The following is a 15,078-nucleotide window of genomic DNA, read 5'->3' as shown; positions in this document are numbered from 1 at the left end:
CCACCCCAAAATGTCCCCATTTCCACTTCTACATTCTACATCCCTCAGACCAATTCCTTTGCTCACCCTAGGGTGTTTCATCTGGATAGGCTGAAGGTGTGTGCTCGGGGCTTTGCTGAGACAATCTCTGGTTGTTTCACAGCATTCGACAATCTGATAGACCCTGTACTTCTGTGGGACACCAAGTGGGAAACGCTCGATGCAGTCCCTAAACCCAAACACCCCAATCTCAACCACAGCCCCAACACCAACCCCTCTCCCTCCCCGCACTACCCGCAGTAGACAGACTAAACGTTCTAACCCTTCTTCCCCTACAGCACAATCACCTCCACCTACCTTTACCTTTATTCCTGAGACACCAGTCTCCTCTTCCACCCCTCATAAGAAAACTTTTATCCCACAAAACTCTCCAACCAACTCCATTGCAGAAACAATTACCTTCTCACAAAACTCTCCAACCAACTCCACTGCAGAAACAATGGATGACATTCAAAGCTATATGCTTGAGACACAAGATCCCATAACTCGTGCTCCTTCCACACTTGAAGTGGTTGCCGATATTCATACTCCTCCTACTAATATTCCCCCTCAACACAACCTAACCCCCTCAATTCCGTCCACCTCCGATATCCATCCTCCCAATACCCATCCTCCTGATATCCATCCCCCTCTTACTCACAACACCCCTACACCCCTACCTCCTAATCCCTCCCAAGACAACACGTCCCCTTCTACTCATACTATTCATCCTTCCGATAACCACCTTCCTACCATTAATACTCCCCCCACATCTACTCCCTCCCAACACAACCCACCCCCTTCAACTCCAACTATACGCACATTCTCCCTCCCTCCATCCCCTCTATCCTTTCCCCTCCCTCCTGGATATGCACATGAATCACTCATGTCACAACAATGCCCTTCCCCAGATCCTCCACTTCCTGATACCCCTCCTTTACACCCCCTAGCTCCTTTGCCCCCCCCCCCCCCAGATTGCCCAATATGTACCGACGCTTTCACTCATAAAATAACTAAGATATAGCTCTCCTACATTGGAATATTCGCGGTTTCCATTCTCACAGACCAGACTTACGTCATATCCTTGTTTCTTATAATCTATCTATCATCTGCTTCCAATAGACTTTCCTTACATATCCTCCTATTCCAATTCCCAATTACCATTTTATCTCTTCCTCACACTCCCTTTGTGTCTCGTCTATACTTCATCATCAAACACCTTACATCATACCTCCCTTACAAACCACTGTCCCGTTCACAGCTATTCGCATCTTTCTTCGCCGCTGGATCACAGTGATTTCAGTCTACTTCTCCCCATCCCATCCCATTGACTTTGCTGCCTATGAAACTCAAATTTCCCAACTCCAACCACCTTTCCTCATAGTTGGTGATTTCAACTGCCGCCACACTCTGTGGGGTGACTCTACCACCAACTCTCGAGGCCGATCTCTAGAATGCTTCCTCTTCACAAATAACCTAATTATTCTTAATTCAGATCGCCCCACAGACTTTGACATGCGCACACAATCCTTTTCATGCCTTAACTTTTCTCTATACTCCCCTTCTCTTCATTTAGATTTCCACAGGTCAGTTCTAGACCACTTCCCAGTACTCCCTTCTCCTACTTCGTATGTACCACTTCCTAATCCTCCACGCTGGTGCTTTGATAGAGCTGACTGGCATACTTTCACTTCACTCTCTACTATACCTATCCCTCTATCCCCCTTACCGTCCATTTCAGATATGCTACAATGTTTTACAACCACGATCCTAAGAGCTGCCTATACAGCCATTCCTCGAACTTCAAGACCTTATACCTCTAAATGTGTTCCATGGTGGAATTCTGATTGCACCAAAGCGCTTTGCTTAAAACGAGGCACCCCTTACCAGCTATCAGCCCTGATTTCCTTTAAAAGAGCTTCTGTCCATCTTCGCCGTACAAATAGCTGGCAAAAGTGTGTTTCCTCAATTACATCTACATCTATTTCAGCTGTTTGGCGTCGGATCCATAAATTATCAGGCAAACATCACCCCCATCATGCACCCGTCCTCCATATATGAGATACTCTCATTTCTGATCCTCCCCAAGTAGCTAATGAACTGGGTGACTATTTCAGCCAGGTCAGTAGTGGCTCTCACCTTTCCCCACAATTTTCTTCCATTAAAGCCATCAAGAAATGCACCCCATATCACCTTCACGCTATCCTCTGATAAGCCCGATAATGCTCCTTTTTCTTTTGAACTTTTTTTTTTCTTTTGAAATTTTCCTTCTCATTGGCGAGAAGCTCTTATCCTACCTTTCTTAAAACCCAATAAATCAGGTACCCTACCCCAAGATTACTGCCCCATAGCTCTAACTAGCTGCCTGTGCAAACTACTAGAACGAATGGTTAACTTCCGCTTAATGTGGTATCTTGAATCTCATAATCTCCTTTCCCCTTCCGTTTGGTTTCCGCCGTGCCCGAAGTACAACAGACCCCCTTGACCATTTCGAGACATATATTTCATCTGCATTTGCAGGCCATCAATACGTATTAGCCATATTCTTTGATCTAGAAAAAGCATATGACACCACATGGCAGTACCATATTCTCCAACAATTGTCCTCCATAGGTATACGTGGAAACATATACCAGATGGCAATCTTTCCAAACGTACTTTCCAGGTCAAAATTACCTTTTCCACGTCATCATCCTTTCCTCAGTTCGAAGGCGTCCCACAAGGAAGTGTACTTAGTACCGCTTTATTCCTTCTTGCTGTAAATGACATTGACCAGGAGCCCGGGCATCACTATATGTTGATGACTTAACCATCTATGCCTCTGGCACATCCATACCAGATCTCTGTCAATTTCTTCAGTCCGCAATAACATCGGTATCTTCTTGGGCCACTAACCATTGCTTTTGCTTCTCTGCCTCCAAGTCTCTCTCCTTTTCTCTTGCTCACGTATAGGTCCCCAACCGTCACTGCTTATATAACGCTCCACTCCAATACCATTCTTCTGGCAAATTCCTAGGCGTTATATTTGACCAAATTGTCCTGGCGAGCCCATACCTTGTACATTAAAGAAAAAGCTCTTTCCCACATATCCTGGGGCCCAAATCGCAAAACTCGTCCTCCATCTTCATGTTACCACTCTAGATTATGGATGCCATATCTACTTCTCTGCCTCAACCTTCCTTCTTGCTCACCTTGCCAAACTATCGCACAATCCCTGTTTCCTACCTTTACCTCTTCTCCACGTTTACCTACTCCTCTCCCCGTACGCATGGATACCCTCCTCTCCCATTCCCCCTTTCCTCACCTCCGACCTCTCCCACTTTTTGTCCATTCCATTCCTCCATAGCTTATACCTAACCCCTGTATTTGCTCCTCAGTTTTCCCTGACCCACCAAAATCAGATATTCCCCCCTCTATCCTTCTCACTCATTTCCTTGACCATGTCTCCATTCATTCCTCCAGCATTCATGTTTACACTGACGGTTCCAAATCCACATTAGGAGCTGGATTCGCAGTAACCTTCCCAAATCGCACTTTCAAATAAACCCTACCTCCTGAATCTAGTGTCCTTACTGCAGAAATGTATGCACTCCTTTTGCCTTCATCTTTCACTATTTTTACTGACTCCTGTAACTCATTAACCCTCATAAAGTCTGTGCACTCGACCAATCCCCTTGTCTGTAAGATCCAGAACTGGTTGTTCCATCTGTCAACCACGCTTCTCACATATTCCAGTTACGGATTATTACTTTAAAGCCTTCTTGTATACCCGATGACAATCTTTCTGGTCAAGCATCCACAATAATAAACTACATACTGTAAAACCAACAATTATCTCCCCTTGGTCAGCTCCATTTCACTGGAACAGATGTTGGGAGACGGCCCTCGCACGCTTACATATTGGTCACACTCGCCTAACACACGCCTATCTAAGGTCACGCTCTGACCCGCCCCCTATGTCCCCTATGTAATGTCCCTCTTTCAGTTCCACGCACCACTGCTTTTCCACACATATCCTCCCTTCACCAACCTCCCAACATAGACATCCTTACAGAATCCCACAGCTTCTGCCTTGACAACCTGTTCTCCTTCCTCAGACGCATAAATATCGTTCAGTTTATCTAACCCCCTTACCTAAACCACCATAACCCATTCCCTTCAACTCCCTTGCCCATCTTCAACCTTTTGCGCCACACTTAGAATTTCTTCCAAGTTCACCTTTCAGTTCAAAAAGTACAAAGGGCATTATAATTGCAATCTATTTGCAAACTTAGTAATCTGGACCTAGCCAAACACTGTTGCTCCTCAGTCTGGTTATGACAATTCAAGTTGCTATGCACAATCATATACGGGTGCCAGCTATGGTGGCTTCCATAACGTATTTTATAAGACCTGGCCTTCCTTTAAGTTAGAGTCTGAAGTTGCACTTCTCAGATACAAATTAGACCTCACACCATGTGAGGCTTAACAAGAAACACGCCGATGAGTTTTATTTTTCTCGCTACCTATTCCAACATGTTCCATTCCTCTTCTTCCTAACATGTCACGGTATCTCCCTCAGTACTTCTTCCCCATACCCCCTGTATCTCCCAGTCAAATTCTTTTGCCAATCCAGATACTCCACTTCCCTGTTACGTGCCTCCCTTTCGCACTTTACCTGTTGCACAAGATCTAAACTTTCACCTCATCTTCTACCACATCCTCTCCTAAACCTACTCATTCCATAGCTTCTTGAGTGTCTCCTCTTCTCCCGCTCATAAGAAATCCTTCGTTTTTCAGATCCCCCCCCCCAAAAAAAAAAAAAAAAAATCTTGGACATCCTAAACTTCCTAAACGTGACTCAAGGAACACTCCTCTCCCTCATCCTCACTCCAATTTCTTTAATATTCGAAGTGACTGTCGACATCCATCCTTTTCTTCATTTGACCACACATCCATGATCCCCTACGCTGACAGACTTTTTCTTTTGACAACTTGTTCTCCGTCTTCAGACACATAGATACCCTCCATTTAATCTATCTGCCCCTAACCCCTTCCCCCTTTTATACTAGTCCCTTTCCCTAATTGCTCCCCCTCTATACTTTTTACTTCTATACTATCTTGTAATGCTATTCCATTGTCCTATGACTTTTAATGTCTAGCACAGTGGTTCTAGACTTCTTTAAGAATCTAATGTAAGCTATGGACCCCATTCCCCAGAAATATTCACCTTAACACAATGTTGTATGTAAATATGTAGTGTACCAACCCCTTGCTCTTAGGAGACTGTAAGGGTATAACCCCTATCTTAGACATCAGAGCTCGCCTCAACTAATTTTAGTCTTTTCTCCTCCGCATTTCCTTTTCCTTTTTTCATCCCCTTCTGTCCACACCCTAAAGTGTGAGAGCCTTGTGGGAAGAATGAAAGGCTGGCTTTGTGTCAGTCCCAAACGGCCTTTGTACTCCGTTTGCTAATCCCTCTTTACCCTTTTCACTAACATACTAACCTATAGCGCTCTACAACCTTTGACATCTAACATATTTTTGCTAATCCTTAATTAATTCTTACACTTTTTGCCACATTACTTTACCATGTGCTGTATGACCTATGATATATAGCACACTTATTTGTTTTAGTCATTAATCATTCACGGAATCCCCAAACATCGCCATAGGAACAAAAAAAAAAAAAACTTTCTTACCCTGGGGCTTCACCTCTAAGCCTCATCCTATCTCTATATTTTTAATATGCCGCTAATGACCTTATATGTTGATACAGCAGATTTTTTTTATTAATGAATTATAATGCATATAATGTATTTATTGAGATCTGATTGCCTCATATTTACATGTGATACACAAAGCATTAAAGTCTAAGGAAAACACTTTATATATTACTTTTTATCTGATCATCATGGACCTCCTGAAACCCATCACTGAACACCCCAGTTTAAATAGCTCTGGTCTCACAGATGTTTTAACCATTAAGCATCCTTTCATGTATCTTACCTTTTTTTCTCTCTCTCTCTCTGTGGTTTCTATGAACACATGGACACATTCCCATGGCTGTTGTTTTTAAATATGAAGGCATTTTTTTTCTGACTTATTTGGGAGTGGAGATTTTTTCTGCATCCACCTCTTATACATTTTTTCATCTAGATGTTAATCTTTACTTGCAAGTCCATCTTTTCAAAAAGAATAATACAAGAAATATTTGATTTCTAAATGGGAATTCTCCCTGAAATCAGTATATGGGGGGGGGGGGTGTATACACTGTTCCCAGTAGTTTTGTTTAATTCTTACACTAGTGTCAATAGGATGTGTTATTTCATATTATTCACATGTTTACTATGTGTGAGTGAATCTTCCATTACCAGTACTTAAGACACTTGTTCATGTCTTAAAAAATAAATCACTGCTTTAGTCATAAGGATTAAAGAAAATACCGAGACAAATATCACCAGTTTACTGAGAGAAGCAGTGTTCAGCTTAGACCAACTATGGTCTTTGTAACCTACATAGAGATTTAAGATATTTTAATAGCATACTTTCATGTATAATCCTTAAACCACTCCTTTAAACAATAAACTAAACAGGTGCAAAAAATATATAAAACTACAAATATAAATGTTCTAAGAAAGTAATACAACTATAACAAAATAATCTACAAGTTTTATATATCTCTATGTAAATCCTGAACTGTTTTGTAACTTCAAAAGAAAGCTATTTCAAGAAATGACTAATTGACATGGGTTTGGAGAAATTCCCAGGCTTAGCATTTAAATATTCAAAAAATCCATTTGATTGCTACAGTACTATCTAGATTGTTCTCTTAATCCAAGTAAGAACCTCAAAAGAAAACAATTAAAACCTTTCCTTTGTGCTAAATGCAAGCCCCAACCCGTGTATGTGCCTCTTTTCTTGCATTACTACACTGTATTACAGACACTCACCTCTATGCACACTAAATCACAATTAAGGCACTCTTTAACATTCCAGATAACATCAGCAGGTGAGGAATGAACTGGGAATAAAACAAACATGATCTACCTTTCAGTATAAATGAAGAGAAATTCCTAAACTGAACTTTTATATATATTTATTTTCTTCAAAGTGACAAGAAATATTATACAAACTTCAAAGCTGACATTTTGGGGAAATAGTGAACATTCCTCCACCCTGTACACTCTCTTACAAGCTTTACACAAACAGCTATACTGTACTATGACCTATTCTTTAGGTGACAAGCTCAGTGCCAGGTAACTGCTGTATTTCTAAAATCATTCACTTCCGTCTTATGAGTCTTTTTCCCTGTACCTGGCAAAGACCGTCTTGAACATTTCTGGAGAATAAAGGTTAGAGAACGAACACATTCCTACACATCTAAATCTTTAAAGCAAAATTAAATATATTATCAATATTTCAACATATCTTTTTGTAAAAAAGTGTAGCCATTTTTGTAGATACAAAGTACTAGAAAACAAGATCATTTGTACATCATGTTAGCTCTACCAAATGGTAAATATTGCAAGTTGAAGTATGCACCAGTGACCATGGATTTCTTATTAGATAACAATGGCTGCACTTCTGTCTATTGCACAGAATGCTTTTAGCACAAAACCCCATTTTAGGTCAAACTCTGAGATGTCTAATAAAACCCTGGGAGAAATATTCAAAGTATCAAAGTATAAGGTCCAAAAAGATCAGAAAATATACTCTTCTATTTTCAAATTTCAAGCATCATGATGTTTAGGTACTGCAGATTGTAGCAATTCTGAATATAAGAAACCCATTTATAATACTGGTAGAACAAATAGACTCTCATAAGTCCATATTGCGAGATTAAGCTCATTTCCTCTATTTTGGAAAGATAATTACCATATAATTCCTATAACACACAAAGAAGGGTTAACATTTCATCTAAATGTAACTTAATTTTTTTTTTCTATATTTCTTTTTTCTATAAATTTGGAAACAACAATGAAGTGCTACAATTACAAAGTTATCTTCAGATTTATATATATCAAATTCATCTATGAAAGTTGTACAGCATTAGTATTGGCTCTAAACCAGAAAGTCCACACACATAACATGCAAAATCCAAGATTCAATTTGCAAAACCAAAGATGAAAAATTGGATCTGCATCCACATGTGAGATGATAGAGGGAGTATCTTTGCCAAGGTGATACAAACTCTTTCACCTGAGAACTAATACTTGTCAAAGCCATCTGAGCAATAACACCAAACACTCTTCAAAACATTAACAGAAAATATGACTTGTATTAGCTTTCTGTTAAAAGGAACAATAAAGATATGTTAAGTAATGTTAGTATGGGCTTGATTCTCATTTCATTTGCCCTTGTATGCACCAGTTATTTTACACCTATTTTTGTATTACTTTAAAAAATGTATATCCAAAACACAGCAAATTCCACTAGGCTTGTACTTCTCTTTATACATTACTTATTCCTTATTTCCTGATTCCATGATCTTATCATGGACAATGAATGAACCAAGTGCCATTAGAGACCTTCACTCCAACTCAGATGTTTTAGCTTTGTGGTGGTGATCATTTTCAAAATGACCATAGTAAAATGGTAGAAGGTAGAAAAGTAACAAAATTATAGTATGAGTACATCCTGACAATTATTTAACATTTTCACCAGTTAGCTATTGAAGTAACAATACAAGAGGAAGCAACAGCTATCAACCACTCTCTCCATCATACTAGCAAAGCTCCTGCAATCTTCATTCGTTGTCCACCAGCCACTTCAGGTCGTCCCCCAAGCTGCTGATGTTATCATATCTGCCATGACCTAGAGCTAATGCCACATTTGTGCTACTGACGAGTGCTATGACACTTAATCCACACTTTACAAACACCTACTCAACATAGTAAAATAAAAGAAATGCGTATCAGCATTACAAGTTACTCTTGGCCCTGTGTTTCTAGTGAGAGGGAAACTGTACAACATTTATCAATATTATTTTCTAATCTTTTCTTTTTTTCAAAAATGGGTGACTGTTTACCAAAAACATTTTCACAAAAAACCCTTGCTATTACAGCATCAGCGAGGTCTGTACTCCTATCCCCAATGCCTTAAATGTGACAATGTTTATTCAAAAATAAAAGATATAAAAGCACAGTTCCTTACACAAAGTGATCATCTACATGTTATCTACTTGCACCCCAAAGAGATTTCTGACAGCTTTTTCTTTCTAAACTCTGTATGTACCATTCTCTGAACTTATTCGCATACTGAAGTAGGATTTAGTGGGCCATCTTATGAAATACTGTTTCATCTACGTCTGTTAACCTATTTTTCATCACAAAAAATACAACTGATTGGCACCATTTCTTCTGATCTGGCAAGTTATATTCTGTTATCACTGATTGCATAAGCATCATTAAGCATCAATTTCAGCTGTGATATTACTAACTTCACCCCTATCATGGTGTTTGTCACTGCCCATTGTGTTGTTTTTGTTGTTGCAATAAATGTGATTTTGCAATCTTTATAGTCACAGAAAATGATGTATTGCAATAGTTTACAAGTATCCTTGGATTACTCAGAGTACAGAGCTTCATGGTGTGTGAAAGATGAGAGAAACATGGTACATTAGAGCAAAACAAAATTCACAGAATCTGGAAATAATTTAGACCAAAATTTGTATTATCTTTCAACTTCAAAATCTAACAGTACCAAAAGGAAGATTATAAAGTTGTTCTTCTCTTCATTGTCTGAAGTCAATTAATATCTTTCTTAGTAGAGTGCATTCATTCCTTTTCTCCATCCAATTAACCAATAATTCCAACATAATCTACTTCTCTTGGTTTCCACTTGATACACAATGTGTCTCACAGCAATGCAACCAACAGAGTTCATTACATCAACAAATCTTCTACCAACACTAATGGATGATCAAGACTCAAAGAATCATTCTTACTTCACATCATCATATAGAACTGGAAGCAGCACAAACCGTCGGACAGGTGTGTGATCATCTCTGCAGAGTACAGCAAGTAGGAAAAGAAGATAATTAAATCATTTCAGTAAAACCCTCAAGTACAGAAATGAAAACTGGAAGTGCTTTGAGCATGTTCCTTCCAGTGCCTTTGTCCCTCGTCCCCTCAAGCCCTGTGAGCAGAGAGAGACAAAGATGTGGAGAGGCTGGAGGAAACACTAAAGCAGATCTGACAAGTATCTGGTTGACTACTGACTGTTGTGTCAAGGTGAGACGAGGTACATGTGTTGATAACCAGCCACAAACATACTAATAGCACCTGCATGTGAGCAAAGGGTGAAGCATATAGCCTAAGATCTGGCTCCTTGGCTAGCAAACATATCAAACTGCAGGACAACTAAGAGAGCTACAGTAAACTTTCAAGTTATCCTGTAATTTTATCACCACCTCAAACATATTAAAACAAGCTCTAACACACTTCCAAGTGTCCGCACACACAGACACACACACACATATACCAACCCAAACACACACAAAGAAAGAGAGTACCAGAATCAACACTGAACTGGTCTCTTATGGATCTCTTCTCTGAAATGACTGTTTATTGAAACTCATACATATACTTTCATCCTAAAGCCCTTAACCTTCAATGAGAAATCATTCATATGCCCATCAATCACAAAGTATCAGAGCTTGAATAAACACCTACTAAGCATTAGAGCTTGATAAACACACAACTCAGTTCACTGGACACATGAAAAGGACTGGGAAAGGGGAAATGATTCTCCTGTTACTGTTGCAAAAATCTGTAAATGTAAACACCAGGGATAAAAGGTCATAGGGCTGGTACATGACTCTTTGGGTAATAGCTACAAAGGAAGGCTGTATAACATGGAGAAAGCACTTCATTAATGAACAAAAAATTATCAGTATGGTAACTGGCATGGGTTAATTATCACTTGGGATAGGCAGACAGGAGCAGGCAGGAGTTGGCAAGGTCAGGGAAGGATTTTTAATTCAGGCAGAACCTTGAGATGGGCCAGGTCATGTAACTAGTTTATGCATCCATCACTTGTATCTTTCAGGGAAAGGAAAGATCATGTCCTGTGAAAATACTTATCAGGCTTCAGTAATGGCTACCTGCTAGCATGAGAAGTAGAAGGGGAGGTAAAGAGCATGGAGCTACCACAGAAAAGCAAGTCTAAACAGCATCAGCAGCAGCACAGAAGGACACCACAGTCAGCAGATCTAAGAGCTCAGGGTAAACAGAGTAAAACGGCAGCACAAGACAGCAGCATCACTCTGTCTCCTCATTCTCTGTGGTTGAAGAGGGTGTGGTGGTGGTGGTGGAAGAGGCAGTGGTGCAGGAGTTGGCATGGCAGTTGGGTTGCTGGAGGTGATCATCGGAGGTACTGGGGTCAGAGGACGTGATGGACGATGGAGTTGACTTGGCTACGTCCTCCAAGGAACCTGCTTGGTGGGAGCAACACACACCTGTCAGGTAGCTGCCCTCTTCACCACTGAACTCACTCTTCTCAATTACATTCTCAAATGACCTCCAAATAATGACAAGTGCTCAGCTTTATATCAGTAAACAAGTGCTTTTTCACAAACAGGCTAGTCCTTTATGCTATAAGCTCTTAGGGGGGTCAGGCGCCGGGCCCTCGGCTGCCATACCTTCCTGGCTGGATGTGGGTTTTGCGCTTGACTGCTCAGATGATGATGCAGCTCCCTCCTCATCCCCAGAGCTGCTGCCTCCTGATTCTGCCAGAGCAAAGTTGTTAAATTCTTGTAAATTATAAAAGAACATTATGAACTTTTAATCTTACATTGACTTCACATGAAATACTCATACTCCAATCTTTAACTGACATATGATAACATTCTCATACTAAACTTACTCATAACTCAATAGACAACAGAAAAAAAGAGAGAGAGAAACTATTAACCACATGCTGACGGGTTTGGCATGTGCATACATGCCATGCCCACTGTGTGTATAATTTAGTAATTGTTTTTACATATGAATGGCTCCACAAGTACTAGATCACCAATGGGCCAGTTACAAGAAGTACCTGTCTCACATTTTTAACCTTTTCCTTGATTTTCAATAATATTTTCTAATATTTGATACTGCTATTAGTAATGCCAATAACAATATAGTAATTACAATATCTATACTAAAAATAACAGTATCAATATTGATAGCATTAGCAGAAAAGTGTTTTTCCTGCCAACTCAAGGAAAGGTGAGGTCACAAGAAGTACAAATTGATTCCTTTGTGGCTATGCACTGGCAGACCAATCTATGTGCATAGACATTTAACATAACACTAAACTGAAAGCAGAGGGTTCCCGGCGGCATTGCATTAATCAATTCTAATCTATCAGACTTTTTCTCTTTCTATAAACAACATTATTATTAACTGCTTCCTCCTCTTTTCTTTCTCTTGCTTATTCCTTTCCCTCCTTTTCCCCCCTACTTGCCTTCCTCATCCATTCCACCCTCCTCATCTTCCTCCTCCTCTTCCTCCTCCTCTTCCTCCTCCCCTGATGAAGATTCTTGCTCTTCTTGTTCCTCCTCATCCTCTTCCTCTTCATCATCATCCTCCTCATCCTCTTCCTGATCCTCTGGTACTGAGAGAGAAGGTGGAGGCTGTGGGGTCAGGTCCTCCAGCCGAGGTGCACTTGGACGCTGTTTTCGAGCAGGATTCCAATAATAGCAGTAAGCGCATCGGAAAGCTGTAGAGGGGGGAGGAATGAGAACTCTGGGATCTACTTGTGCCTAATTTGTTTTTAAATCAATAACAAGATGTATGGATATACAAACACATATATGCATATAAGCAAATATTAAAAAAAGAAGAGTAATCCCTCCTCAGTCCTCACCCAAATATGGAAATTCATCTTTCAGTGCCATGCCATTATGTGATTCGCACTGGCGGCACACAAGGGCAAAGCGGTTGGCTGGGCCATCACCTACAAGGTACTCCACAAAACGGTCAAAGTAGCCCCGTTCCCTCGGCAGCACTGGCCGTGGCATGGGGGGGCCAGGAGGGCCGTTTCCAGTGCTTGAGGGATCTGGACCTGATGGAACATCAAGTGAATTCAAGGTAACATATTTTCCTTCCTTCTGATAACAATTATGGTCTTTATATTCTCTTTCTGCATCAGTATCTTCAAGGCCTTCCACATTTAACCCTAAACCTTATTAGTTTTAAACCTTCTTTCCCAGGAAGAAATCTGGGTGACTCACGTGCAGGATGTGAGTGCAGGATTGAGGCAGGTGTGCTGTAGCTAGGGGGAACGCTGGCACTCATGGGGTGGCTGTGGCTGGGGGGTCCATGGGTAAGAGCGGGGGAAGGGGACACACGGTGGGGGCTCGTACTACCAATACCTGGAAGGCCCACATCACGCACATCACAACCCCAAGATGTTATTGGAAGAAATTGCACAAACACATTGTTACGGCTATGCTAGAGATGTCTAGGTAACAACCATAAAAAAGAATGAATTTCTGAGTTACTCACAAAATACAAAAGACAAAAACACGCCACACAGAAACAATTAAGACAAGGTAAGAGCAACTGAAAAATCACAGAAGTTAATGGACAAGGAATATGAAACAAGATAATCCTAAGTATCAAGAGAAAGATAAAGACAGACATAAAAAACTCTACAAAAATCCTTCATCTAAGAAAAGAAAAGAAAAGAAAAAACTCCACTTCTTACAAAACTTGCTCATCCACAGAGAAAATTCACAAACACAAATGTCAAGCGTCCTAGGATCCTACTGACCTGGCCTGGTGGGTGCAGACTGTGCTAAGAGTTGGGGTCTGGGAGGGAATCCTGGTGTCTGATGCAACCCACTCGGTGCAACTGTGGGCCGAACTAACCCTGCCGGAGGGCCAGGGGGTGAAGTGGTTCCAGAATTCACCAATCTTTTTCGTACTTCTGTTAGATTTATAAAAACAGATAAAGTGGAATAAGGTATATGGTGTAGTATGGTATATACACAGATATGTCTGATGTATTTGTATGCAAATGTTTATCCACATTTCTGTACCTGTATAATGTACATATTTACACATATGAACATGTATGGGAATATATATAACCTGACTGTTGGCTGCTCGGGGAGGGCATCCGCTGAGCTGGAGTTTGCACCACTGGCTGGGGCTTCAGCACCTGAGTAAAAAGTCAAGTCCCCACAATATAGTCCAGTACTCTGTCTATAATCATTTCATTGTCAAGTATTTTAGGTAATTTCATCACTAGTTCATGCTTTCAAAAGATGATTTCATAAAACTACTCAGTGAACTGCATTACACAGTATACAAACAGCAATATATTCACTGTTTTCAACAAATAAAGTTTGTTTCAATTCAGCTTGAAAGAGCAATACATCCTGTTAGTCACATTACTTCTCCAGATGCTAATCTAAAGCTAACATATAAAGCCAATTTTTACACAGATCTCTAATCTTGACTCAAGCTTCAATTCAGCCACATTGCAAAAGAAAGACATTTTGATGAACACAAACACTATATAATCTCTTTCTGTAAATAGTAAGACAAATTAACTATCAGAGGACACATTTCCAACTTAATTACGAGATACCTCTTCATTCACTTACTAGCTACTTGTTACTAATTGTACATACCAATCTGTCGATTACCCAAGAACAAAACGCGCATCAGAAGTAAACAAAAAAACAATCCTAACCTGGCTCTTCCGTAGTTGGTCTGGGGCATAAGTTTCAAGGATCTCCTTAGCCACCTTGTAAGTTTCTGTTTCCATCACCTGTTCCAGGATCTTTTCCTTCCGCTCCCGAAGGCTCTTCAGCTTCAGCTCGTTCTTTGTGATCTTCCGCCGGTAGTACCATGACAGCAACCTCTTCAGCAAGTATATTCTGTGGACATCCGACATATGACTCAAAGAGGTCATTGGAAGTGACATTTTAAGACATGGACTGGATAAATGAAAAAAAAAAAAAAAAAAAAAAAAAAAACTTACAATTCTTCAAATCCTACTTCTTTTCAACTAATTTTTAAGGCAACAAAGTCTAAATACATAGTCTGCCAAATAATAACAGAAATTAGCACAGAGCTACAT

At 40.3% G+C, this 15,078-nt stretch overlaps 1 protein-coding gene across 4 annotated transcripts; it reads right to left on the bottom strand.

Moving 5' to 3' along the window:
• Nucleotides 1–6,448: 6,448 nt before the first annotated feature.
• On the bottom strand, nt 6,449–14,875 carry LOC113802764 (zinc-ribbon metal-binding protein lunapark; the record flags this gene model as incomplete). 4 transcript variants are annotated; one of them, XM_070127244.1, is given in 8 exon segments in its annotated part: nt 6,449–11,437; nt 11,642–11,728; nt 12,451–12,705; nt 12,853–13,050; nt 13,220–13,360; nt 13,762–13,917; nt 14,082–14,151; nt 14,689–14,875. In XM_070127244.1, coding segments are annotated over 8 exon segments (1,270 nt in total), but the record flags the coding sequence as incomplete, so codon positions are not given.
• Nucleotides 14,876–15,078: the final 203 nt, after the last annotated feature.

The sequence above is a fragment of the Penaeus vannamei genome, chromosome 11, assembly GCF_042767895.1.
Source record: "Penaeus vannamei isolate JL-2024 chromosome 11, ASM4276789v1, whole genome shotgun sequence".
Classification (NCBI taxonomy): Eukaryota; Metazoa; Arthropoda; class Malacostraca; order Decapoda; family Penaeidae; genus Penaeus; species Penaeus vannamei.
Note: the sequence above shows the minus strand (reverse complement) of the source record. Positions and strands in the feature narration are given on the sequence as shown.